This window comes from Dendropsophus ebraccatus, chromosome 5, assembly GCF_027789765.1.
Source record: "Dendropsophus ebraccatus isolate aDenEbr1 chromosome 5, aDenEbr1.pat, whole genome shotgun sequence".
Classification (NCBI taxonomy): Eukaryota; Metazoa; Chordata; class Amphibia; order Anura; family Hylidae; genus Dendropsophus; species Dendropsophus ebraccatus.
In genome coordinates, this window is record NC_091458.1 from 106,237,654 (window position 1) to 106,265,005 (window position 27,352).

Here is a 27,352-nt window from a genome sequence, read left to right on the forward strand (position 1 = left end):
AGGAGTCTTCGCTGCTATACTTCTTTGTTACTGCAGAGGTTCTGGAGGTTTCCCTTGGTTGCTCTGTGGTGAACACGCAGAGACCTGAGACGTGAGTCCACCAGCAGTTGTCAGCTCATAAGGTGGATGTGCAGGTTACTATACACTTTAAACAGCAGGTAATGTCATCTAATTTAAAGGAGAATGTTTAATAGTCTCTACAGACACCATATCTTATAGACAAAACAATAAAAATAAATCAAACAATCCAAAACAGATTTATTTTAAACAATATAAAACTACAGACATTGATAGTATTCACTTTACTGTACACAATGTTGCATATTAATATAAAGGATTACAATGCAATAAGTGACTAATATATATAATGGGGGCTTTGTACTATGATAAGCATAGTAATAGCATAGCATAGCAATTCTAAGTACATAGCATTAGGCTGAGGCTGACAAAGTCCCCCTGAATACAGAACACATACTGCAGTAAGTATACATTACACAAGCTATACTACAAGCGCACAATTATTCACATCACTATGACATACTGTACAGATTATCCCAGCAAATCTGGAAAGATTCTAAAGTTGGGCACAAACTTAAATTTTAATATTAGTCAATGATCAATGCTGGCGGTGGGTGATAGAGTTTTTGTCTTTGCAAAACCTAAGTGGAAGAGGATAGAGTTCAAATTAATGACCAGGAAGGCGTGATCTGGGTTTGTTGTTCTTTGCAACTCTTGGATCATTTGAGGAATGCTGAAGATTTCAAAGAGCTTCTTATTACTCCTGAGAAACATAAAGGAAAATCTATTGAATATGAACATTGGGTTCAACACAACAAAGTTACAGATCATGTATCACATTTAGGCCATAGTCGCACACCGTATTTTATCATGGTTGCAATAATGGCCGTTGTTTAAAGACAGTGGCCGATTACATTGCAGCCTATAGAACCACGGCCGTAGTGTATACACTACGGTCGAGGTTCTCTGCGACCCCACAAAATAATTGACATTGAACAGCGAATGCACAAGAAAGCCTATGCTCACAGTGGTCGGTACTTCACACTTTAATCTGCGGCTTAATTGGAGCACGGGCACACCCCAATAAGCCCGCATTCCAATTCAAATACAGTGATGTTCACCCAGCCGATACTGCAGTATCGGCTGGGTGAACATCTCAGACATTGGGAGTTTTTTGACCCGGCCGGATCAAACAACTCCTGATGTTCTCAATGTGTGTGAACATGGCCTTAAAAGTAACAGATCAATAACACAGACTGAAGGGGTTATGATTAGAGATGAGCGAACCGGGTTCAGGTTCGAGTCGATTCGAACCCGAACGTTCGGTATTTGATTAGCGGTGGCTGCTGAACTTGGATAAAGCTCTACGGTTGTCTGGAAAACATGGATACAGCCAATGACTATATCCATGTTTTCCACATAGCCTTAGGGCTTTATCCAAGTTCAGCAGCCACCGCTAATCAAATGACGAAAGTTCGGATCGACTTGAGCATGCTCGAGGTTCGCTCATCTCTAGTTATGATCTGTTTCTATCACAAGGTCAGTAGCAGCCTTCAGTCAAAAGAACAAATGAAGCGACAGAGGGCAGACACAAATATACACAGCACACTCATTCGCTGTTATGTGTTTCTTGCTTTTATTTTGCGTTACCTTCCAAAGCCCTCTAGCTATGACCTATTTCACCACCAGTTTCTATGGTTCCAGACATTTACCCCTAATAATGACTAGAAACTGTTTTTTTAAGCACACACAGGTTAGAAAGCTATACATTTCTCCCTGTTAGATATTCCAAAAATGTTTTTTTTTTTTTCCATTTACTTAAAGGAACTCCTGGAACTGATCCCAGTGCTCACCGCTTGCTGTGTGCAGTGCACGAGCAGACCCCAAACACATAAAATATTGTGCAACAGCTCTGTAGCCCTGGTCTAAATATCCATAATGACATATTTCCACAAAAAAATTCCTTGGGTTTAACTGGGGAACACTTCAGCACATGACAAATAAGATATATTAAACTAAGCTGATGTTATTGTTTCTGATAGATAGGGTGTATATGATGCTTAGAGCTGTCTGGCAGATGTGCTTATAGGAGAAAAAAAGTGCCCATAGTGTACTAAGGAGATGGCAGAACTTTACATATGTTCCTGAGCTGTGGGGCACTAAGAAAATTGTGGATCAATGTTATAGACTTTGTTTCTAGAGTATATGCCATAACTGTACTGCAAAGCTCTGAAGTTTGTTTATTGGGATACGTGGAGCAATCTACAGCCATCTGCAGTCACATACGAGTGACGATCAGCGATTGCAGTGCCTTTACAAAGATTTTCAATCCACCATACATTATGCATAGTGGTCACTTTCTATGAGCTCACACCATCGCCCCCCCCCCCCCCAAAGACCACTTTCCAATGTAATTTTGGGTGATCCTCTTAAAGAGGTTTCAATGTACCTTATATTTTTGGTGACTTACCTGACTTTCGAGAGCTTCTGCAAAACAATGCTTAATTTTTCCAGTATTTGTACATCGACTTTGGAATCTTTAAGTAAGGAAGCACAAGTACTAAAAAAAGATTCAGTGCTGCACGATTCCAGGAATGGCTGTAAAAATCCTGCAATAAACAAAAGAACCCCTATGAAATAAGGTACATAGTTGATCAGTTTTTAAAAAAGATAAGACTCCATCATGTTCAACCTAAAACCATACTGTGGCCTGAGCACTGACACAGTGATTTCTCTCACTACTGGTGCATAGATATTTCTTATTCTTTCCATTTCAGGGGGCAGGACTTCCTTTCCCTTAGCTTCTCTGGCCAATCACAGGACAACAACTTCTCCTCTCTGCTATAGCATGATATAGTGCAGGAGAAAGTATACTGGACTGAACAGGCTGACACTATCCAGGGGGATGAGTTATACTGCAAAATACAGGGATACGATGGATTAAGAATAACTTGGATTAAGAGTAACTTGGATTAAGAGCATTTTGCAAGACGATTTCCCAGTTTTTCAAAATTTTAACTTGGATTAAGAGCATTGCTTTGGTTTAAGTGCTCCCTGTACTGGGTAGGAGGGGGAGCGGGGGAGGGGCATGGTCTGCATAGTGTGGTCTACAGCACTATCCCTCTCTCCCCGGACAGAATGTGCTGCTACAAATGCCCTGCTCATTCTTTCATGCTCCCTGCAATCTCTTGTCAGTCCTTGTGCTTTTCATCCTCTCCATTCCTTCTATAATGTGCCTGCACTCACACTCAGGAATACACACTGCTTCTATAATGTGCCTGCACTTGTGCCTGCCATTCACACTGCTGTATAGAAAAGTTTCTGTCACTGTCCTCCTGCACAGCTCTGTGATTCTCACTTCCTGATTGGTCCATGCTGTACACCCTTCCCCCCTTCCCCATTGCTGTCATGTGACCACACAGCCCTCTGGCAGCAGCCCTGCTTCTCTATTCTAGCCTATTGCACTACACGCCTGCATTATGGGGATCTGTAGTTCTATCCTGTATCTACAAACTGCTGCTGCTTTTTCAGGTTTATGCACTTACTATACATAATACTCCACCTGCTGATTGCTATACTGTAAAATAAGTTATCAGAATTCTGTATCAGAATAAAAAATCTTTGCTTTTGGGGCGTGGAACCAATTGTCTTCATTTCAATGATTTCTTATGCAGCTGATGATGACAAGTGAAAGCAGCCATGACAAAAGCAGCCTAGGTCTAAAGCAGTGAACTGCTGCTGTCTCAGATGATAATGACAAGCTACACAAAAGACAGCTTCTCAAAACTTTAGCCTTTATTTACCTGTTAGATGCAGAGTGGACCCTCTGGAGGAGGCACTGGGGCTCACCTTGCATTCATACAGTCCAGGCTCTCTCCCTTGCATAACACTATCTAAGCCCCACCCCCACTGTCTATGTTCTGCCTTGGTCTCTAAGCTGCTAGACACATAATTAAATAACAGGCAGTGAGCAGAAGTCAATGTCTCCAAAATGGAACGCGCAACATGAAGGTGAAATAGTTACTGGATGAGAGTGGTGCCTTTGAATCAGCAGTTATAACACTTAAACCTCCTTATTGTTTCAATGGAGGGGGTGAACAGCAACTGGACATTTCTAAAGTCCCTTATACTGGGGACTTACCAGAAAAAATTTGGGTTCCCAGCACCCACAGAAAAAAGACTGTTGCTATATGAATAGCACAGAAAAAGCTGAACAAAAATAAATAATAATAATAATAAGAATAACTAGATTTGCATTTCAAGGGAAATACATAGTGCTTGAAAAGAGCGCCCCTTTACCAGTGACTTCCATTTAACTTTAATCCTGGGTGCCGTCCCTTTAAGAGCGACTTGGGTCCCATCCCTTTAAGAGCAACTTGGCTCCCGTCCCTTTAAGAGCGACATGGATCCCTTTAGGAGCGACCTGGGTCACTTTAAGAGCGACGTGGGTCCCTTCGCTCTTGAAGGGACCCAGGTCACTCTTAACGGAACCCAGGTCGCTCTTAAAGGGACCCAGGTCGCTTTTAAAGGTACCCAGGGCGCTCTTAAAGGGACCCAGGTCTCTCTTAATGGAATCCATTTCGCTCTTAAAGGGACCCAGATCACTCTTAAAGGGACCAATTTCACTCTAAAAGGGCCCCAGGTCGCTCTTAAAGGGCCCCCGTTGCACTTAAAGGGACCCAAATGGCTTTTAAAGGGACCCAGGTCGCTCTTAAAGGGACCCATTTCGCTCTTAAAGGGACATATTTCGCTCTTAAAGGGACCCAGGTCGCTCTTAAAGGAACATATTTTGCTCTTAAAGGGACCCAGGTCGCTCTTAAAGGGACCAATTTCGCTCTTAAAGGGACCTTGGTCGCTCTTGAAGGGACATATTTCGCTCTTAAAAGGACCCAGGTCGCTCTTAAAAGGGACCCGGGCCGCTCTTAAAGGGACCCAAGTCGTTCTAGCGACATGGGTCTCTTTAAGAGCGACATGGGTCCCATACCTTTTGGAGTGTCCCGTCCGTTTAAGAGCAACTTGGGTCCCGTCCCTTTAAGAGCGACTTGGATCCCTTTAAGAGCTACATGGGACCCTTTAAGAGCGACTTGGGTCCCGTCACTTTAAGAGCGACTTGGGTACCTTTAAGAACGACTTGGGTCCCTTTAAGAGCGACATGGCTCCCGTCCCTTTAAGAGCAACTTGGGTCCCTTTAAGAGCGACATGGCTCCCGTCCCTTTAAGAGAGACTTGGGTCCCTTTAAGAGCGACTTGCGTTCCTTTAAGGGTGACCTGGGTCCCTTTTTTTTTTTTAAATTCGTTTTATTGAAATATGTGCAGAGTTCAATAACCATACATGTTGATACAGAAGCATTAACGTGGATTTACTAGCTGCCCTCGCAGGGGCACTGCACAAGCGTAACTACAAAAGAGGAAACCATACAATCTTCAGCATAAGTCATAAAAGAATCAGCATTATGCAGTAGTAAAAAAAACAGAATGTAGCATAGTGAGCCTAACAGCTCGGCACTCATTTTAACCTGACAAAGATGCTAACATGGAGTCAATGGTCGTTCTATAGTTGTGTACCGAATATTGTGTCAATGGGTGTTCACACCAGGGGCCCCACACCTTATCGTATTTCTTAGGGCAGCCACGATTTTTGTATACAATTTTGGAGAAGGGAAGAACACCATTTACAATTTTCTTCCATTTAGATACCGTGGGAGGGCGAGAGTCCATCCACCTCAAGGCGATCCCCTTGCGTGCCAGGAAAAGCACCTCTTTAAGAAAGGTGCGTTCATGGGGGTTCCAGGCCTCCTCATCCAAGACACCGAACAGGCAAATGAGAGGGTCTATCTGTAAGGGCCTAGTCAGAACTTCTGACAATATGGAAATAACATCATTCCAATATGCGGATAGGTATGGGCAAGACCATATAAGGTGCCAAAAATCCGCGCGGGGTGCGTGACATCTATGGCACTCATCATTGTCCAGACGCCCCATGCGGAAAAGCCGCGTGGGCGTGAGATAGCTATGGTGGATAATGTATAATTGAATGATTTTGTGATTAGCTGCCGGAGAAACCGATCGGTGTGAGGCCATAACCTCCTGCCAGTCCTCCGCAGTCATAGAAGGAATGCAAGTCGTCCAGTAGGTCTCTGCTCCAAGAGGCATATCAGCTGTCTTATACGCTAAAAGGTGAGTGTAGAGGATGGAGATAAGTCCTTTCGGGCCTTGGGTCTTAAGGACTCCTATCAATGGGTAATCAGAGATAGGCTTTCTGGGGTGAGGGAATTGACTCGCAATGGCATGACGAATCTGCAAGAACTTAAAGAAGAAGCCCCTCGGCATGTCATACTCTGCCTGCAGTTGGTCAAATGATTTGAATACGTTCTGATTAAATAATTGGCCCACCGTCAGTATCCCATGGGCTCTCCAGAACTCTGGGTCCAATGCTGAGGTCAGGTGAGGTAGTGCTGGGTTTCCCCATAGTGGTAGGTCTGACATAATATCCTGGAATCTATGTATGTGTAGAGCAGCCCGCCACACCTGTCTGGCTAATTTATGGGCAGGGAGCAGTGGTTTAGTCTGGCCATACGCAGACTCCAACAAAGGTCGGAGGGTGGACCATCCCAGATAGTGAGCTAGAAAATATTCACTTAGTGGTAACTCATCAGTGAATAGCCAGGGCCGTAGATGCTTCAGTTGACCAGCAAGATAATAAAGATGTATGTCTGGCAGGGCATACCCCGCAGCGTCCTTAGGGCGCTGAAGGGTAGTGAGTTTCAGCTTGGAACGGGAGGATCCCCAGATAAAGGAGGGGAGTAAAGAGGAGACAGACCGGAAGAAAGACATGGGAACAGGTACCGGGGAGTGTTGTAGTGCGTATAAACATTTAGGGAGAATAATTAATTTGACCAAGTTAATACGCCCAGGGACATTCAAGGGGAGCGTACTCCAGACCTTAAATTTGTCTCGGATATACGGGATAAGGGGCAATATGTTCCCTGTTAAATCTAGTGTATCGTCTCTGTATATGTTGACACCCAGATAGCGGAACTGGTCCACCACCTTCAGGTTACAGAAGTGTGTTGGCCAAGTGCGCTGTAACAGTGGTAGAAAGGCTGATTTGCCCCAATTAATTCTGAGGCCTGAGTAGTGTCCATATCTGTCAATTTGTGCTATATATCTGGGCAATGTAGTCCGTGGTTGCGTCATGTATAGCACCAGGTCATCTGCATACATGCCAATTCTGGCCTCCCGGTCTCCCAGTCTCATACCCTGAATGGTAGTGTCCTGGCGGAGGAGAAGCGCTAGGGGCTCCACCGCCACCGCGAAAAGCAGGGGCGACAGAGGGCACCCCTGCCTCGTCCCCCTACCCAGATTAAAGAGGTCCGAACACAGGCCATTCACCAGTATTTGCGCCTTTGGGGCAGCATACAATATTTGAACCCACTTAATGAAGTTTGGTCCAAACCCGAACCTACGGAGAGTCTCCATGAGAAAGGGCCACTCTATGGAGTCAAAGGCCCTGGCCGCGTCCAGCGAGGCCAAGGCCCAGTCCCCCCCAAGCGCTGTGCCCACCTGCACCGCAGTTTGTACCCTTCTGATATTATCCGTCGTGGAGCGTCCGGGCATGAAGCCAGACTGGTCGCCATGTATAATGGACAATATGACCTGGTTCAGACGAGTGGCTAGGAGCTTCGTGAGAACCTTGTAGTCCAGATTTAACAAGGAAATGGGGCGATACGACCCACATTCCTCCGGGTCTTTCCCAGGCTTAAGGATGACGACCACCGTGGCCTCATACATAGTATGGGGAAGTAAGCCTGTCTGAAAGGCAGCCCTATATGTATCAGTCAGGGGGGTCATCAGAATATCAGAATATTTACTGTAGACCTCCAAGGGAAGGCCGTCAGGTCCTGAGGCCTTACCCCTAGCAAGGTCCCCAAGTGTAGCCGCCACCTCTTCCAATGTAATATCTGCTTCCAGTAGTTGTGTCTCCTCCTCCGTTAGTGTGGGGAATACTATGTCATCTAGGTAGGTACTAAGTTGCTGGTCAGTATAGTCCACCTGGGAAGTATAGAGGTCCCTATAAAATGCAGAGAATCGCTCAGCTATCTGGGATGGATCCGTTAGAATGTTGCCTTCCGCGGATCGAATTTTAAGTATGGGAGGGGCAGAGGTGTTCTGGTGTACTAGATGGGCCAGTAAGTGGGCAGACTGATTACCGTGCTCAAAATAAAATTGTTTGGAAAAGAACGTTTTCCTATGAATTTTTTCATTAAGGTGACACATATATTCCCGTCCCTTACGTAGCCAGTTTTGTCTAGTGCTATCCGAGGGGTCCCTAACATACGCCTCCTCCAAGTGCTTACAGTCCTGCTCCAATTCCTTTTCCCTAAGGGACGTGTCTCTCTTGATAAAAGAGATGGAGGACCTAAGACAGCCCCGGAGATAGGACTTCAGGGTATCCCATCTCACAGTTACATTGTCATAATCTCGGTGGGTTGTCAGGAATTCCCCCAACTGATCTGGAATGCGATCCTCCTGGCCTATCAATTGTAGCCAAAATGGATGGATTTTCCACCTACGGGGTTGCATATGAACAGCATGAGCAAGGGTGAGTATCACAGGGGAGTGATCAGATATCGCTCGTACCTGATAGGATACATCCTGTATATAAGGATAAGCTATGTTATTGCAATAAACCAGATCAATACGGGAGAGAGTCCCTCTGCCCACCGAGTAACAGGAATAAATGTTTCGTGCCGGATTATGAGACCTGAACACATCTAGCCATCCGACCTCCTCCATTAATTGGGATAAAGGTGAATCTGTGGGTACCTGAGGGAGGAGGCCTGGTCCCTGAGGAGCTCGAGCTAACCTGTCAATGGCCGGGTTTGGGGTCAGGTTAAAGTCACCAAAGCATAAGCAGCGGGCTCCTGGGTACCTCGCTGCAAATGTAGTTGCCAGGTGTATAACCTCTAAAGAGGCCGGCGGGGGATTATAAATAGCCATTAGGACATAGGGGACATTATGAATATACGCATGTACAAATATGTACCTGCCCTCCGAGTCTATCCTAGTAGTGACTGGTTCCCAGGCCAGCGAGCGATGCACTAATAAAGACACGCCCCTAGAGTATGAGGTGTGAGAGGTGTGCGCCTGCCATTGGACCCAAGCTTTGTGGAGCAACTTGTATCTCGTAGGGATCAGATGGGTCTCCTGGAGGGACACAATCATGGGATTATACTGGCGGAAATGGGCAAATATTAGAGCCCGTTTCCTAGGGGAGCCCATCCCTCTCACATTCCAGGACACAATTACGGGATTTGCCATCGTGGGACTATATAAATAAATTTAGGCGTTTCTGGCGTGGGTCTCATGTGTGTACAGGGAACTATAGGTGCCTTACCCGGTGCTTGACTCCTGATATGTGTAAACCAAAGCGTTGTGTTTGTAAACCATAACTTATAGCAACCAATGTCGCAACGGCGACACATCTTTAGACCAAATATCGGTAACGGAATGCTCAAGAACTGCATTAACATATGAACAACTGTAACTGTGGTGGCTCTATATCTGGGGTGGAACCCGCGAATGCCACCTGTCTTTCAAATCACCACAATAATAATAACCGGTTATGGGGCCATGGGGGATCATCGGAGGCGCCACAGCATAAGTGATATGCGTCCCTAGTTAGTAGTACTTGCCCATCCTCAGTTCAGTTGCAGGATACATGACCGCTCGGTTACCATCCGATAACAATGCCACGGGTTCACAACAGGCCAGGGTGTTAAGTCTAGAACAGCAAACAGAAGAAGTGAATAGGGAACAACCTATATTCAAGCTTGGCACTGCCCGGTCGTCAGCTCATCCAAGCCTTGTTAATCTCGGGGCGGAGTACGTCGTCGCTGTCGTCTCACCCATTCCTCAGCATCAGACGGGGTATTAAAGAAGATTGCCCTGTCTCCATCCGCCACTCGTAGCCTAGCTGGATAGGCCATAGAATAAGCTATCCGCAGATCTCGTAGCTTGGCCTTTACAGCCGTAAATGTAGCTCTCTGCTTCTGCAAATCGGCTGAGAAATCCGGGAACAGGGAGACCTTAGTGTTGTCAAAGATGATGTCCCCTTTCTGTCTAGCCAGTCGCAGGATCAGGTCTCGGTCGTTACAGTTAAGGATTCGCGCCAGCAATGGGCGAGGCTGAGCGCCTGGTGGCGGTGGGCGCGCCGGGACCCTGTGAGCACGCTCCACCGTGAATGCCACGGAAAACGCAGCTCCCGGAAACAGTTCCCGAAACCACCTTTCTATAAATCTGGCTGGGGCCTGACCTTCTGCGCGCTCGGGCAGTCCAATCACCCGGACGTTATTTCGCCTCAGGCGGTTTTCCAGGTCATCATTCTTCTGCTTACACAGTTCCAGCTGCGATTCAAGTGCCGACACAGTGTTGGCCAGCGGGGTGGTAGCATCCTCTAAGGAGGAAACCCGGTCCTCAACATGCGTCACACGGCCTCTAAGGTTTTGCATGTCCGTGCGGAGCAGGCCCACATCCACCTTCACCTCCTCCAACTTGCCCGTGAGCGTAGTTTTACAGGATGTTATAGCTTGCAGTACCTGCTCCGTCACTTGCTTCAGAGTAAGTTCGGGTTCCTCTCCTGCGTCTGTGTCCGCATGTCGGCAGGCGGTGCTCTGCTGTGCGGGTTCATCTTCCCGGCGCTCCGGCTCATCGGCGCCATCTTGGGAATCGTCTCGGGCAAAGTCTTTCAGTCGATTTAGCCCCTGGCGATCTTTATTCTTGCCGTAATCTTGCTTTCCAATCTTCCCCATGACTGTCGGCAACAAGTCGTGTGGTGGATTTCAGGATATCTTGCAGGATAAGCGGTGCTTCACGGGCTCAGTCCGGGAGCTACTCCGGCATGCGTCTGCTCTCAGTGCGCGCTAAGCCACGCCCCCGACCTGGGTCCCTTTAAGAGCGATCTGAGTACTTATAATGGTAAAGATCATTGCTCGGTTACCATGACAATCTTACTCATGTCGGGGAGACAAAATCGTTAAGGACCTTCCATATATTACATCTTCTATTGGCCAATAGTGGACATGTGACTGTGGATGGTGTGATACATTGCATGACGAGACCTTAGAGTTCCTATTGGCTGCTATATTTCAGCTATTTGCATATGTGCTGTGATTGGCTGTCAGTGGTTAGAGTGTGGCCATTATTTGCAATGGGCCATTATTTTCTATGGGAAATTTGGGGTCGTTTAACGTAAATTTCTTAAAAACGACAAATCCGATCGAAACGAAAAATAGATAGCACACCACACACCGCCGAGGGCTTCGAAACGCAGTTTGAACGGAGTGTGTGCACAAAGCGGTTCGGGCTGTATTACGAGCAGAAAAATGGCTGGAAGAAGAAACGGAAGAAGAAGAAGAATACGGATTACAATATAGTGCTTTTCAAGCACTATAATAATGAGACTAAGCCGTCTAAATCAAGAAAACAGTCCATGAATGACCAGCTAATGCTGCCATAAAGAAATCCACACAATACATTTTATATGACATTAATACAGACTGCTTTGCCTGCAAGACAAAAGATTTATCTTCTTTTCCAAAGAAGACATTGTAAAATGTGATTCTTATTGGATCAGATGGTATATCATGTCATTTTGTAAGAGGAAACATATTGTTCCTCGGTCCCCCAAAGAACTAAATTGTCCAGATGTGTGAACAGATCAGGAACAAATGTAGCTGTAGAACACTGGAGAGCCATGCAGGGAACGCTTTCCTAAGGATACACTGACAATACAGCAGGATAAAGCAAACAATCCTCATCTATACCATAGACATCTTCTATGCCCACTTTGAGTCCGCACAAGGTGATATTTAAATCGGTTTTATTATAATAAGCACCCATACGTTTTCTATATATGCATTGTTGTTTATATTTTATTGGCAGCAGATCAGACAAATGACAGGGAAAATAGAGTAAAAAAATTCTACCAAAAACTAATATTATGCAATTACAAAAGTCACCCTGAGTTAAATTTTCCTGTAACATTCAGCAAAACCATTAATCTTAAGTTGATGAAAGCTATCAAAGGAGAGAGGGGGTACAGAGCAAGCTGGCATTCAAGCAGACTTCTGCCCTGTACACTTCAAAGGAGTTGTATGTTTGTTCCAAGACTATTTAGGATGTTTTTTATATAAAATTAGGACTCGTGGAACATAGGACTTGCTATTAAACTTTTTCCATAGACTCATGAATTGCACTGTGCGCGCTTGTATTTTATATCTTACGTAATTGTCCAAAGCTGTTAATTAAAAATAAAGATGAAGAAAGAACTCAAAGGAGTATGTCAAGTAAAGCCTTAAAGCTATAAAAAAAAGGACGCAAGCTAGCTGTCCTCCAGAAGGAAGAAAACTGTCTCTAGAGACAGCTATATGGGGCATCCCTGTAAGAGCTATAAAATTAGCTTAGAGAGGAGAAAAGAGGATTTATTTAGGGGTGGCTATATACTGTGGGTGTGATTTACAACAATTAGAGGACACAAATATTACAATGGTTTAGAAGCATTATTATTCTGGGTTTAACACCTAAAGGGTAAGCCCATCTGGAACACTTTTAGCAACTCCAAAGTTACACCTTTGGGGCCCACACCTATCTCTGGCTTGTTTGAAGCCACCGAAGGTCGCCGGGAAGCTAAAAACTGTGGAAATCGGTGAGTTATACAGTTTGTGCGACTCCTATTGACCATAACAGAAGTTGCACTTTTAAACTTGCAGCCCTGTGTCAAATTGGCATGGCCTAGAGTGTGTGTGTGTGTGTGCCCAAGCCTTGCACCGCCTCTCCGTCCCTCCTCCCCACCCTCCTCATCATTAGGAATGTCCTGGGCAGGATTTTTTCTATTCATCACCTGTGTGAACACTGCACAGGTGCTGAATCGTTAAGGCCCATGTGCAGTGTTTAGACAGGTGATGAATAGAAAAAACCCTGCCCAGGGCATTCCTAATGATTAGCAGGGTGGGAAGGAGGGACCGAGAGGTGGTGCAAGGCTTGGACACATACACTCTAGGCCACGACAGTTTGACACAGTTGTTTTTTAGGACAATACCTGCATCACCTTCTGAATGGACCCCAGGACAGATCTTGGATTAAAAGCAGCTATCTGAAGGTACAAGTGGTTTGGGGGAGCTCAGATTGTGGGTACAGAGTGACTTTAAGTCCTAATACCACACATTGCCCATGCCCAAGAGTGTACAGGGAAAAACAGACCCTTTTATCAGCCTTATATATCCTTATAAGTGAATTCTAAACTATTTACTTACTTGTTTCCATTGAAAGTTGAAGTAAAATATCAAGGACACTGGAAATAAGTCCTCTGTTAGAGACATGTAAGAGATCGACAACAATGGGCACTGCCTGATACTCCAAGAGCAGAGATCTTCCCTCATCACTTTTCAGGTCCATGCAAAGTGAATCCAATGCTTGGGCAAGGTAGTCCACTAGAAATATGAGTGCATCAAGAAATATAGATTAAACACAAATACACGTGTGTACACTGAATGGCCACTTTATTAGAGCAGTTTGAAGGCTAGGGCTGTGTTAGGGAAAGAGATAGGCAACAGTCCATTGAGCAAAAAAGTGCTGTCCGGAGCTGTCGCACCATGCTGATGGGAGGGTCAAAATTTGTGGTAACCAGCATGAACAATGATTGTTTCCTGTAAGGTGGTGGAGGTAGCGTTTTATTGGTACACGCTGGGTACTCTGAAAAATGGATGGATGTTTGGACAGTAGGGCTTATCTAAGTATTGTGGCAGACCACGCTCATCCCTACATGGCAGCTATATAACTAAGGCAGAAGGACCCGTTCAGCAGAACAATGCACCATGCCACAAGGGTTGTATAGTCATGGACTTGTTTCTGGAAAAGGGCTGCAGTTCTGAAAGCCAAAAAAAGTCCAAAGCCCTCTCTAATAAAGTGGCCCTTCATGTGATTACTATGATGTAGGTAAAGCAATAATAATAATAATAATAATAATGCCATAAGAGTAGTATTAAATTGTTTGATTTTAAATGCATCATCAAAAACATCATCATCATCATCATCCATTACAAGGAATTTAAAGTGTAACTGTCAACTTCTTATGTGTTGCAGAGAAGCAAAGTGAAGGCGGGTTTGCTGTGTTCACTATAACCTATAGAGAGGGACAGAGGAAGATGAGTGATGAGGTAGAGAAGATAACCAGCTCATACAGGAGCCAGCACAGCACAACATCCTGCAATCTTACCTCACCAAGTTCCCAAACCAGCACTGAGCAGTCTGACCTGTGAATCCAGCATTTTCTGTGCCCTAAGTGTCTCCAAACTGGATGGCTGGTTCTCCCCCCTCAATAGGATATAATGGGCACAGCAAACCCATCTTCACTTTGCACCTTTGGAATTTAGGCGACTTTGCCTTGATAATAAACAGATAAGACTTAAGGGGGGGGAGGCTGCATTTTCAGTACAGAAAGAGGCTTTTTTTTGCCTAATGAAACCTGTTACAAAGTTTCTTTAAATCGCTTGTACTATTGATCTCTGCAAAGATGTTTTAAAATGACACTTTAAACTCTTAAGGACATATGACGTACCCGTACGTCATATGTCCTCATTAGCACTTCAAAGCGGGGCCGCGCGGCAACCCCGCTTTGAAGCGCATCGGTCCCGGGTGCCACGTGTAGCCCGGGACCGCCGCTATTAGCGGGCACGGTCTGATCGCCGTGCCCGCTAATTAGCTAATCGGAGGCAGCTGTCAAAGTTGACAGCTGCCTCCGATTACGGGAGACAACCTTTCCCTGGGGTCTAGTGGGGGAGATCCCGGAGGAGCGATCTCCCTGTCTGATGCCGGCCGGGGACTCGTCCAAGATGGCGCCGTCCCCAGCTCGGCACTCGTTTACTTCCGGCTGCAGAAGCCGGAAGTAAACGAGTGCCTATCTCATTGAGAGATCAAAGTATATATACTAGAAGTCCCCTAAGGGGGCTTCTAGTATATGTGTAAAGAAAAAAAAAAAAAAGTGTTGTTTATAGTAAAAAGCCCCCTCCCCTAATAAAAGTCTGAATCACCCCCCTTTTCCCAGGTTTTAAATAAAAGTAAACAAATAAATAAATAAGCATGTTTGGTATCGCCGCGTGCGTAATCACCCGAACTATTAATTAATCACATTCCTGATCTCGCACAGAAAACGGCGTCAGCGCAAAAAAATCCCAAAGTGCAAAATTGTGCATTTTTGGTCGCATCAAATCCAGAAAAAATGCAATCAAGGTACCGATAGAAAGAACACATCATGGCGCAAAAAATGACACCTGACACAGCCCCATAGACCAAAGGATAAAAGCGCTATAAGCCTGGGAATGGAGCGATTTTAAGGAACGTATATTTGTTAACAATGGTTTGAATTTTTTATAGGCCATCAGATACAATATAAGTTATACATGTTATATATCATTTTAATCGTAACGACTTGTGGAACATGCATAACAAGTCAGTTTTACCCCAGAGCGAATGGCGTAAAAACACAGTTCCCCCAAATAAAAGAAATGCGTTTTTTTTTTCAATTTCACCACACTTTGAATTTTTTTCTGGTTTCGTAGTGTACCAAATGCAAAAATTCAGCCTGTCATTGCAAAGTACAATTAGTGACGCCAAAAATAAGGGCTCATATGGGTTTCTAGGTGGAAAAATGCAAGTGCTATGGCCTTTTAAACACAAGGAGGAAAAACCGAAAACGCAAAAACGAAAATGGGCCCGGTCCTTAAGGGGTTAAGAGGTTTTCCAGGAAAATCTATTACTTAAAGGGGTAGTCTCATTTCAACTTATATAGTTAATTTTGTAGGGATCCTCAAGTTACATATTTTTTGCAAACACATTTATTAAGCAAACTTGCATCCTTCTCCCAATATACCTGCTCCTTTCCTTCCATTGTTGACAGCTCGTTGTTTAAGCTACAGACCCACCATTCTACTCTAAAAGCAGTGGTATGACTGCTGTATATATATAGCTATAATATAAATAGTTATATATATATTCTAAGGTATATTTACACTGTATCTGTATACATCTACATTATAGCTATAGATACACCAGCCAGATCACTGTTTTTTGGAGCAGAGTGGTGGTCGGTAACCTAGACAATACTTACCGCCCCTACTGCACCAACATCTTCTAGTCCCAACTGCAGTCCAGTTCTTTCTTCTTCCAATGACACCTCAACAATAACTACAGGACACTGCTCTGGTAAGACCTGTCTTAAGTCCATTTATTGCCCTGCATAACTACTTGAGTAAATACTGACTTAAACATGGCAAGCCTTACCTTGTGTAACAGTTTTAAGTATGACTAGAGTTGATACGAATCTCAGTGGAAAATTGTTGCTTTTAAAGAAGGCTACAGACCGTGGTCTTTCTTCCGTAATACTTTCTTCTCCTGGATGGTAAACTACGCCTTTAAATGTCTCCTCACCAAGGCGTCTTATGGTTGAAGTTAAAGTTGACTGTGATCACAAAAATAACAAATAAGCAATAGGCAATGAATTCCAAAACACTAACACATTTATTGAGGAAAAAAGCTGACAGCAATGCAAATTCAAACCATAATTCCTAACCTGAGTTCGGTTTTCAAGTTGCCTCAATGTCCAATATGAAAACCTCATGAATGAAAGGTGAAGCTTGCTACTGACAAATGGCATCCACTGAAACTGCTCAACAATAACAGGTAAAACCTACAAAAGAAAGCAAAGTTTGACTGATGGGAAGTAACATTTATTGGTTTTCATATGATCAATATAAGTAAATGAAGTATGGTAACCAGAAAACTCTTATTTACATGTACCGTCTCAGACAATGAACCATCGATTATGTAGCAGTCCATGCAGGTAAGTGGACCTGTGCCGTCTACAGGAACATTAAAGTGTCACTGTCTTTAAAAAAAATTTTTGCAGAAATAGTCCAGGCGATTTTAAGAAACTTTGTAATTGGGTTTATTAGGCAAATATGCCATTATCTGCATTTAAAAAGCCTTTTCCCAGGTCCCCCCCTCCTCTCCTTTCTGTCCTTTCCTTTCCACTGTTTAGAATCAGGAAATCTCAACTGTTTTTTTTATCAGTTGGATCCTATCTGAGCTATGGAGAGGGGAGGGGGGAGGAGAAAGGAGCAGATTGGTCAGCAGCAGAGAGCAGAGAACAAAGGATTACACAGAGGGAAAGCTATTCAGAGGTGACATCAGAGGAGAGAGCCTGGTCATGTAGCTGTAAATTAACTCTTTGTTGTCCTGTTTTGGTGCCTCGTCTCTCCCCTCTCCATAGGAAAACCATGAAGACAGGGGGAGAGCTTCAAACTGCTTTTTCATGACAAAAATTCATATTTCGGCTAATAAACCCAATAACAATGTTGCTTAAAATCGCCTGTACTATTGATGTCTGCAAAAAAATTTTTAACAACAGTGACACTAAGTCCCTTTGTTACGCCAGTGTACCATATGCAGTATCCCAATCCTGGGGTGAGTTTACATGCAGCCGACATCAGAGCCATACAGACATACTGACAGATTGCTCAGAATTTCTCCTGAAGAATGTTTTCAACAAAAAAGCATTAAGCAAAAGAGATTTAGCAGCCCATGGGTGGATCATCATGGATACGGTAACCTCTTTGCTTTACCTTTGCATGAAAGCCCACCCCAGGAATGGAATACTGCATATGGTTCAGTGGCTTAACAAAGGGACTTAATGATCCTGTAGACGATACACCTGCATGGACTGCTACTGTACATTATTGATAGTACACCGACACGAAAGACCGTATATGTGAATAATATACAACATAATAAATAAAACTTTGCAAAGAGTTAATTTGATTACAAGAGAAAGCAAGACACACTTATTTAAAACTCTGCACAAAAATGCATCGGTTTTCGGATAATAATAAGTGATATTACTCATTGATCAATTTGGGATCCGGCTGCCATGACCCACACCATCCCTTAGATAACTGCTGCACCATTGCAGAAATGCTTGGGCTACCCACTGCAATAGACTATGTTACAGATCTCTGCATTGCCTCTGCCACCCTGATTCTGTTATACTAGAAGGAGTCCATTAATTGTGATTGAAAATACCACAAGAGATAAGCACAATGGTCTAAAAAGGTTTTTCTCCAGTCCTACAAAAGGAGTACAGAATTGAGAAGAGGCTATTGAGGCTACAGAAGATTTATAGCAATGTTTGGCAAAGATAAAAGCTGTTGCGCACCTTGACAGATATGCCCTATATTAGAGAAATCCTAGGGGGGGGAAGGGGGGTGATTCAGAGACCAGGCAACCCCCAAATCCCTGCTAAACAGAGCGGCAGGTCATGCAGGCGCATCACTGCTCTATTCATTTTCTAAGGCAACACTGGAGATACCTAAAGGCTGTATTAGTCTACTGTTAGTGACTCCATAGAGAATGGAAGAAAAAACAAAACAAAACAATGAATGATAAACTGGAATGGGCATAACTTGTCAAAATAGAAGCACCCTTTTAAATTATTTTTTTTCCCACTTAGCCCCGTTTTGTCCTACCATGCATGTTAACATGGAACTGATCCTATTAAGAAGTCAAGTAACTTTATAAATACATTGTATTAGTACAGTCCACAAGGAAATATAAGAGCAAAACAATGAACCGTGGCTGTATTACACAAAGTAACATGTTGGTCACAGTTTTTAACGCATCTCTTATCCAGGTGGATCAGGTAAGAAGGGGTGTAGAAATTATGGCTAAATGGCATAGGGTAGGTGGAGAACAACCGTATCTATTAGAGATGAGCAAATTTACAGTAATAACAAAGCAAATCACTTCGTTATCTCAGCAATTCGCTCTTCAGCAGGCTGCCTGTTAACTCGGTGCCACCCATTCTCAGGGGCCTGGAAAAGCTGGGAAACTTCACCCAGTTTACCAGGACTGGATCCAGCTTTTCCCAGAAAAAAAAGACAACTTTGGTCAGCTCTTCCAGCTTTTCCCAGCACCCGGAATGGAGCTGCAGTCAGTTAGAAGGCAGCAGGCAGATGAGCGGATTGCCGAGATAACAAAGCGATTCGCATTATTACTGTAAATTCGCTCATCTACCATGCCCACAAGCTATGCAAAAGTTTAACAAGACAATAGCAATAAATATAGTTTAGGGATTAGAACCTGGTAAAGCCTTGCTCTAAGTTGAGGGAACACATGGCCTCGTTCCTGAATCAGTGGGGACTGACCATGTGCCTTTTCATGCTGCATTTCTACAATTAAATAAACTGGTAACCGCAAAACTTCCTCATATAACAAATTGACAGCTGGTTTAATAAAGTCAATATGGTTGGACAATGCCAACAAAGAGAAGCTAGCTTCGGCTTTGAAAAGTGACATGCACAAAGAATTTTGTGGTGAGAAACTATTCAAATTGTGTATAAACAGTGAAATTGAACTGATGCTTGGCTACCAGTAAGCTAACATGAAAGAGAAACCTCAGCTAGTATAAACTGACTTCTGAATGTCTTCACCCAGTGCCTGTATGGGAGCATTTCTTAAGCTTATACTGATACCTAAAGGAACACCTATGTGACTTGCAGTCTATTTGACATGTATATCTGGCTACACATATCATGGAAGATAAACCACTAATAAAACAGGTAACATGAAGGTAACATAAATTCTCATAAATTTGCAAGCCTTAGAGGATATATCACTCGATTGTTTAGCTTGTGCTTTACTGAGGTAAGGAAAGGGTGGCATACATGATGTCGTAACACACATACCTTGGCACACTTTTCCTGAAAACAGTTTGTGGGTAATTTATCCATGGATGGTGATTTGTCTCGGCCTCTATTACCTTCTGATGAAGAAAGCCAATCCATAAGAATAGTTACCAGCTTAAATACTTGCATATTATTAGGGACCTGTGCGACAGCCAAAATGTTATCAGTTGCATCTGTGTTCTCTGCACATCAAAAGAGCAAATTAGGCAAATTTATACAGATGATGTATGTAACTTTTGCATACACGAATAAGAAGAGTTGAAACTTGTTTATGTGCAACAACTGCAAAAGATGGTTGTGCTGCACGCAGCGGGCAAAGTACATGACCTTTTTGATGAAAATTACAATTCTTGGTTAAATCTTTATAATTAAATTATGGGGACAAGAGGGCATCATACACTAATGGGTTACCTGGAGGTACATTTAAAGGGGTTTTCCTACTTGCCTGTATGCAGGTCTGTTTAGTGCAGCTCTCACTCTTACTTACTTTTTTGTGTGAATAGGGAACTTTGTTTTATGATTGGCAACCCAGGCCAACAGTACTGTGGTGATGTCACCGCTGCTGGTCTCCAAGTACACGTTCCCAATGCGTTTATGGCATGAATGCTGCTATGAGTGTGTTGCATTGAGGTGAATAAGGCCTGCTGCATTGTATCCCAGTACACTTTGGCATGAATGTTTTGGTGGGATCGGAGGTATAGCTGAGACCCCCTGCATTAACACAGTTTAAACCTAGACTTATAGCTATACAGAGAGGCCAAAAAAATGTCCCTAGGAGGTCCTTTATAATCTTTTGGAGAACATACTTTGACCCCTTCACATCAGCAATACAGCTATATATGTTCCTACTGCTGATGACCAGTGCAGTAGCAATGTAAGTGTAAACATTTCCGATGTGAAGGGATTTTAAAGCTGCTTCAGTGTGAGCAGCCCTGCACACATTTATTTCCAGGAGCGGGGATAATGACAGGCAGCCGCGATCATGGAGCTTTCTTCCATTAACCCCTTAAACACTGCAATCTATAGCAATCGCAGCATTTAAGGGAGTTAGTGAAAGGAGAAGTAGCGGTCACTGACTGAGTGATAAGGGACTGCCGCACTCACGCTAACAGATCACTTTACCTGACAGACAGAGGAAGAATACTTAGGCAGACTCTATGAGAAGAGTGCTAATGATACTAATTCACCAATATGATACCAATAAAAATTGGCACAATTGCAGGAAAAATTGTGCTTTTTTTATGACCGTTGCGTAAATCATGGCAAAGCAGTGGGAAAATTAAGGCAAAATGCATCATAAAAGTGTCAGAGAGGCTTTTCCAAGCTCCTGATCTTCTGAGAGATGTAACACCTCCTCCCCTCCCTGACCCTGCTAGGAGCTGACGGTCAAATTAAGCAGGGTCAGGAATAGGAGGGGTAGTTAGGTGGTGTTCAAGCTTGCAGAAGATCAGGAGTCTGTAAAAGCCTTTACTGGAGAGAAAAAAATATTTTTTTACAACATTTTTGATTACGAATGGATATATGAAAGGTACCATGTGTGTCTCCTTGACCTAACAGTTGAAATGTAAATTGCAGCTGAAAGATTCCCTTTAATGGCTTCTTATGCAATCATTTACCATAATGCTACAACAATATGGCCTCCCCAAAACAAACCATGTTACTCTTTGAAGAATACAGATCTATGACAACTACTATACTCTATGATAATTGTACCTTAGGTTTAACATGAGCAGGCTTCTTCTCAATGTTCTGGGGTTTTGGAAACAACACAGTTTGGGAAGTATCTTTGCTTTTCTGAACCGTAAGGAAGGCGTGCTTTCTCTAGAAGGAAAATGTGTCAGCCTATTTAGCACATACCAATTTTTTTAAATCCCCTTCAATAGCAGTAAGAAAAACATGTAACGTACCTGTAGGTTTTCTAGACGAGACTGAACTTTCTTAGCTTGAGTTTCCAGTTTTCTATTTTGCTCGCTCACTTCATTCAGCTGAAGGAAACAAGAGGGCACACTAAAACTAGAGACATGAATCATGGGCTTTGCCTCAGTTACCTCCAGTAACACAGAATATACATTAATCTTATGCTCTCATAAGTGAAAAGAATACTAATGCATGCACCACCCACAAAGACCTAATGATTGATGGTTATCCTTAGACTTGGCCATAATATTTGAACAGGTAAGGGTCCAACCCCAGTGAGGCACAACCATCATTTGAACAAAGAGGGTGATTGATTGTTTACAAAGGGACATCCCGTTAATACAAAAATAGCTGCTTGGAATTCTCGGATTCTTTTTGGATTCAGGATTGCAGAGTGGCACACCAGATATGGCAGCTCCAGAGGCTGTTAGAAGCTGTTTTTATGTGTCTTTCACATAACTCCTTCAGGTGAAAAGCCCCCCTTTAAATAGGTATCTACAATCGATGCTGCCTATTTTTTGTTGTCTAGATATCCTGCCCCATGAGGAGCTGAGTCTGATTCTATTCCTAGGTTCCACCCATAAGGATAAGGTGACTGAGTAAACAACCAAGGTGATCTGTCATTGTTCTGATTGTCGGGGTTCTCCAACTACTCGAATTTATCCTGATAAAATATTAAGGTAAACATTTTAGGCTTATTTAGCAAAATGGAAGTGGCTAAATTTTCAGCAACCGCTCCTAGAGGTTTTCCAAGGCAGAAGTTGAATATAAAAGAAAAAAAAAACACACCCTGAAACAAGATGCATAAAAAAAGTCATCGATACTATGCATTTTCATTACAAAACTAGAACTACAAATGGCTGAAAACAAGCGTGTAAGTAATCACATATTCTATGATGGGAACACAGAATCTCATATAAGTCTACAAGGAGGAAGACTAAACTTGCCTGCTTCTTTAAGGTGTCATTCATTTCCTTTAAGGTATCAAAAGAAGACTTCAATCTTTTGTTCTCCTTGATCTTCTCTTTGATGGCATCAGACAGCTGTTTTACCTCTACATCATGCTGCTGCAAAGAAAGCAATACATTCTTTCAAAATTAATATTCGTTATATCAAAGTAATGTTTGCTTAGCAAAAGGACCACACATTTTACTGTAACGGGCTAAAAATGAATTTGCCTTCCCATCCCACAACAATGAACAAAAAGGAAATGAAAATAATATATAAGATATAATATTAAAAAGAAAAGTGTAATATTCTGTTCGGCAATGATTCCCATATCAGAATGAGAAGACTGCAGGGTTTAGAATGACACGTGAATGGTATATCAAATTTTCATTTTCATAATTACATAAAAGGTTTCATCATCAGCATCGACGCGGGTTCTTTACTGTACGAGCGGTAAGACTGTGGAACTCTCTGCCACATGATGTTGTCATGGCCGATTCATTAAATAAGATCAAGGGAGGCCTGGATGCTTTTCTTGAACAATATAATATTACAAGTTATGAGCATTAGATTTCCAGTAAAACGTTGATCCAGGGATTGTTCTGGTTGCCATTGGAGTCGGGAGGGAATTTTCTAACTGTGATGGGGCAATTGTCGTCTGCCTCATGGGGGTTTTTGCCTTCCTGGATCAACACAGTAGGATTTCCCTAGGTTGAACCTGATGGACTCTTGTCTTCTTTCAACCTTATTTACTATGTTACTATGTAAAAGGGGGTTTGATTTATTTTCGTGAACAACTCTCAACAAACCATCAATTCTGTTTCTAGTGTTTCTGTGTCCCTTTATGGAATACAAGCTTAAAATGTGGAAGGTTTTTGTTTTCTAGTTTATAATTTCTCTTTGATTTCAGGCTCCTTCCACACCGGTTGGGCACACTGTTTGTCATACATGCTGTGAAAAAAAATCCAGATGGCTGTGCTGTGAAATCCCCTGCATGTTATTTTATGTTGCAAATCTAGTTCAGATTCACCCCACTAATTTTGATTGGCAAAAAAAAGACGGACTGCATGATCTATAGATGCCCACAGCTGCCTGTCCACTGCGGAGAACAGAAATAAAGAAAAGGGGATTCCCTCTGTGTAGGACCATAGGGGAAAAAAAGAGAAGCCATGGAGGTTACCACCAAGTGATGTTGGGCTCAGGGCCCGACACTTCTGTTAGCATGACGATAAGATGTATCAACCATACCAAGAAAGACAGATACCAACACTACTCACATGGGATATGTCCACTGAGTCCTCCTTGACTTCCCCTGCAGATCCTCATCTGATGGTGCTCAGTGACTCTGGACGGCAATGGCCGAAAGTCCAGTAAAACAGTAATCCTTTATTAGATATATATGGCTTGAGGAAATAGACCTGGCCAACGCATGTTTCACGCTGGTAACGTGTTCCTACCGGCCAGGAGGAAGCATGTTACCAGAGTGAAATGGTCCGTGTCCTCAAGCTGTGTATATCTAATAAAGGATTACTGTTTTACTGGAAGTAAAGTGCCGTGACCATATAAGACATATAAGACCATTCTTCTTATATGTGAATCAATAAGATGTATGTCCACCACTGATGCCTGGAACTTCCCTGATGGAAGACAACTCGGACCAGCTCAAGAATGCCAAATGAAACACAGTACAGTGTACTTGTATAGAAAAATAACTATCCATTCTTTGGTACCGCCACAGACCAGTTCTTGCATAAATGGCACAGAACGATGCACAAGGTTTAATTTGGGCAAAGAGAAATCACAGATGCACCACCTCGTATGGGCGTGCAATAACCACGGTCCAAATACGTGTAAATTATATTTCATTTCCCAGAATCACGTATAAAATCTAACTTTTATTAGATATGCATTAAAAGTAAAAAATGTATTAAAACAAGTGTTCTACACATATGAAATCGGCACTTCACAACAGATCTAGGGTGTTGACCCTCTGATAGACTGTATACTTAGGGATAGATTAGCCCAGATGTATAAAGATAAAACCAGACTTCAGAAAAAAATTGCGATAAACAGGTATCTCTGTCTCAATCCAAGTCTCTACGCGTTTCACCCAGATATGTCCCTGGGATCATCAGGAGACCTTCACAAAACACAGTGGTTACTGTTTAGAGATGATATAGAATTGTTGTGTTTAAATAAATAGAAAAATCAGATAAATATAGAAAAGGGTAGGAGACAAGTGGGGATATAGTGTGTGTACTCTGTGTGTGCGTCGGGTGTTCACCCTGGCCTGGCCTCCGATAAGCACCTGGAGCGAGAGGTCAGGATAACCCCAAGACACACACAAACCACACACAGTTAGGAGTACACTTTTATGGCTGCAGTATTACACGTCAGAAAATGTATGTATGACCAATAGGGATAGCAATCACCCTCAGAGACAGTCCTTTGGGGTTCAGGTTAGATACCAGTATTCTATGATGTCACAAGCCACATGTAAATATGATAAAAGTGTACTCCTGACTGTGTGTGGTCTGTCTGTGTCTTGGGGTTATCCTGACCTCTCGCTCCAAGTGCTTATCGGAGGCCGGGCCAGGGTGAACACCCGACGCACACACAGAGTACACACACTATATCCCCACTTGTCTCCTACCCTTTTCTATATTTATCTGATTTTTCTATTTATTTAAACACAATTCTATATAATCTCTAAACAGTAACCACTGTGTTTTGTGAAGGTCTCCTGATGATCCCAGGGACATATCTGGGTGAAACGCGTAGAGACTTGGATTGAGACAGAGATACCTGTTTATCGCAATTTTTTTCTGAAGTCTGGTTTTATCTTTATACATCTGGGCTAATCTATCCCTAAGTATACCAGTCTATCAGAGGGTCAACACCCTAGATCTGTTGTGAAGTGCCGATTTCATGTGTGTAGAACACTTGTTTTAATACATTTTTTACTTTTAATGCATATCTAATAAAAGTTAGATTTTATACATGATTCTGGGATATTAATTTGGGCAAATCCTGAGCCAGAATCATGTAATACAAAGTGCATATAATATTCAATAAAGAAGAATTGTGCAGTCTGTGCTATTTATGCAAGAGCAGGTCTGTGGCTGCACCAAGGAAAGTGTTGTTTATTCTATACAAATATATTGTACCATTGTACCATATACCATACTTGGCCAGTGTAACAGGTTCTAAAGTATATAAGAATATAACTAATAACTTTATTTCAAATAATTAGTAAATTAGTGATCCATATATATATATTGTAAATACTTTATTTAAAGAAGGAATGGGTATAGAGGTCAGCCTAGCCCACAAAGTGTAAACATGTAGAACAGCAATATAGTACAACAACAAAGAGTGTGAATAAGCTAAAGTGTAAGACCCGACAGGAGCAACCCACCCCATCAACCACCCTTGGTTGTTATAAAAAAAAAAAAAAAAAAAAAAAAAAAGAACAAACACAGGGAGATTTATCAAAGGGGGGTAAAGCAGAATTGTCTCAGTTGCCCCTAGCAAACAATCAGATACCACTTTTCATGCTTCAGAGATTCCTTGGAAAATAAAAGGTGGAATCTGATTGGTTGCTAGGGGCTAGAGACAACTGTACTTTACACCAGTTTGATCAATCTCCCCCATAGATACCATTATTAGAAAGGGCAACAAGGGAAGCAGCAGGAAAGAGTAGAAAGACAAAGGAGAGTGCATTTAAGTATATGTACAATTCCATTTGTTTGATCATTCCTATTAAGCATTGTAATGGCTTTTAAAATGTATAATGTAATATGAAATGGTTATAATCATGGTTCTTGAAGAGACCTCAGTATACACGGCCGTCCACCCTTGCAGACACAGGCAGTCTCATAAACACTGTGGTTAATCAAAGCATTTTGTCGTGTGTTGTGTAATCTAAACATTCTTATTACGTTTCTCATGTTTCTAGCTTTGTTTTTTTATGTGTCCATAGATTTTCATAATCGTCTAATAGTTTTCTTTGAACATGGCATAGTTTCCGTAGTGTGACTAACAACTTGAGTAACACATCTTATACAGGGCACATCAAACAACATTCTAATACCATATGTCCCAAAATAAAAGGTATGTCATTTTCCAGTTCAGACATATTGAACCAATTTAGAAAATAAATCAAGTGGTACAGATCTTTAAACAGTTCCACATTGGTACATCATGCCTAGGATATGTGTATTGTTAGCTGGTTATTTAGTGTACGATCGAGCATCCTCTGGGCCAATAAGTTTTGGCTAAGGTTATTGTCACTCTCTGGTTTTGGCACATACATTTCTAATAATCTGTTAAGATAATGGTTCAACATAGTTTTCACTTCAAGAGTGACAAAGAACATGCTGTAGCTCTTCAGTTTAAAAACCTAAAATTCTCTCATAACCCCACCCACCAAGGCTCAGTTGCTTCAAAAATGTGAATCCCTACGCTCTCTTTTATTAGATTGTTCCAAAGACACCATTGTGAAATGCAGACGCAATTTCTATAAGGATGGCAACAAGTCACCTTCAGCAAGCCCATTCCTTTATTCCTGAAATACTTTCTCCTTCCTGCAACAATTGCCGGCTCTCATCTGAAATCACTGCCACATTCAGAGTCTTCTCTGTATCCCTGTATTCATTTAATAAGTTTAAACCT

At 42.6% G+C, this 27,352-nt stretch overlaps 1 protein-coding gene across 3 annotated transcripts in view; it reads right to left on the minus strand.

Annotated features, from left to right (window-relative positions):
- Positions 1-285: 285 nt before the first annotated feature.
- Positions 286-27,352, minus strand: part of CCDC138 (coiled-coil domain containing 138) — a 47,579-nt gene continuing 20,512 nt past the window's right edge. For all 3 annotated transcript variants that reach the window (XM_069972410.1, XM_069972408.1, XM_069972409.1), the window contains 9 exons: positions 22,678-22,797; positions 21,721-21,798; positions 21,527-21,634; positions 19,814-19,954; positions 16,645-16,761; positions 16,356-16,533; positions 13,331-13,507; positions 2,489-2,627; positions 286-781 (listed from right to left, as the gene is read on the minus strand). In XM_069972410.1, coding sequence (XP_069828511.1) covers positions 610-781; positions 2,489-2,627; positions 13,331-13,507; positions 16,356-16,533; positions 16,645-16,761; positions 19,814-19,954; positions 21,527-21,634; positions 21,721-21,798; positions 22,678-22,797 — 1,230 coding nt within the window. In that variant the 3' untranslated portion in view covers positions 286-609. The remainder of the gene's footprint in view (positions 782-2,488; positions 2,628-13,330; positions 13,508-16,355; positions 16,534-16,644; positions 16,762-19,813; positions 19,955-21,526; positions 21,635-21,720; positions 21,799-22,677; positions 22,798-27,352) is intronic.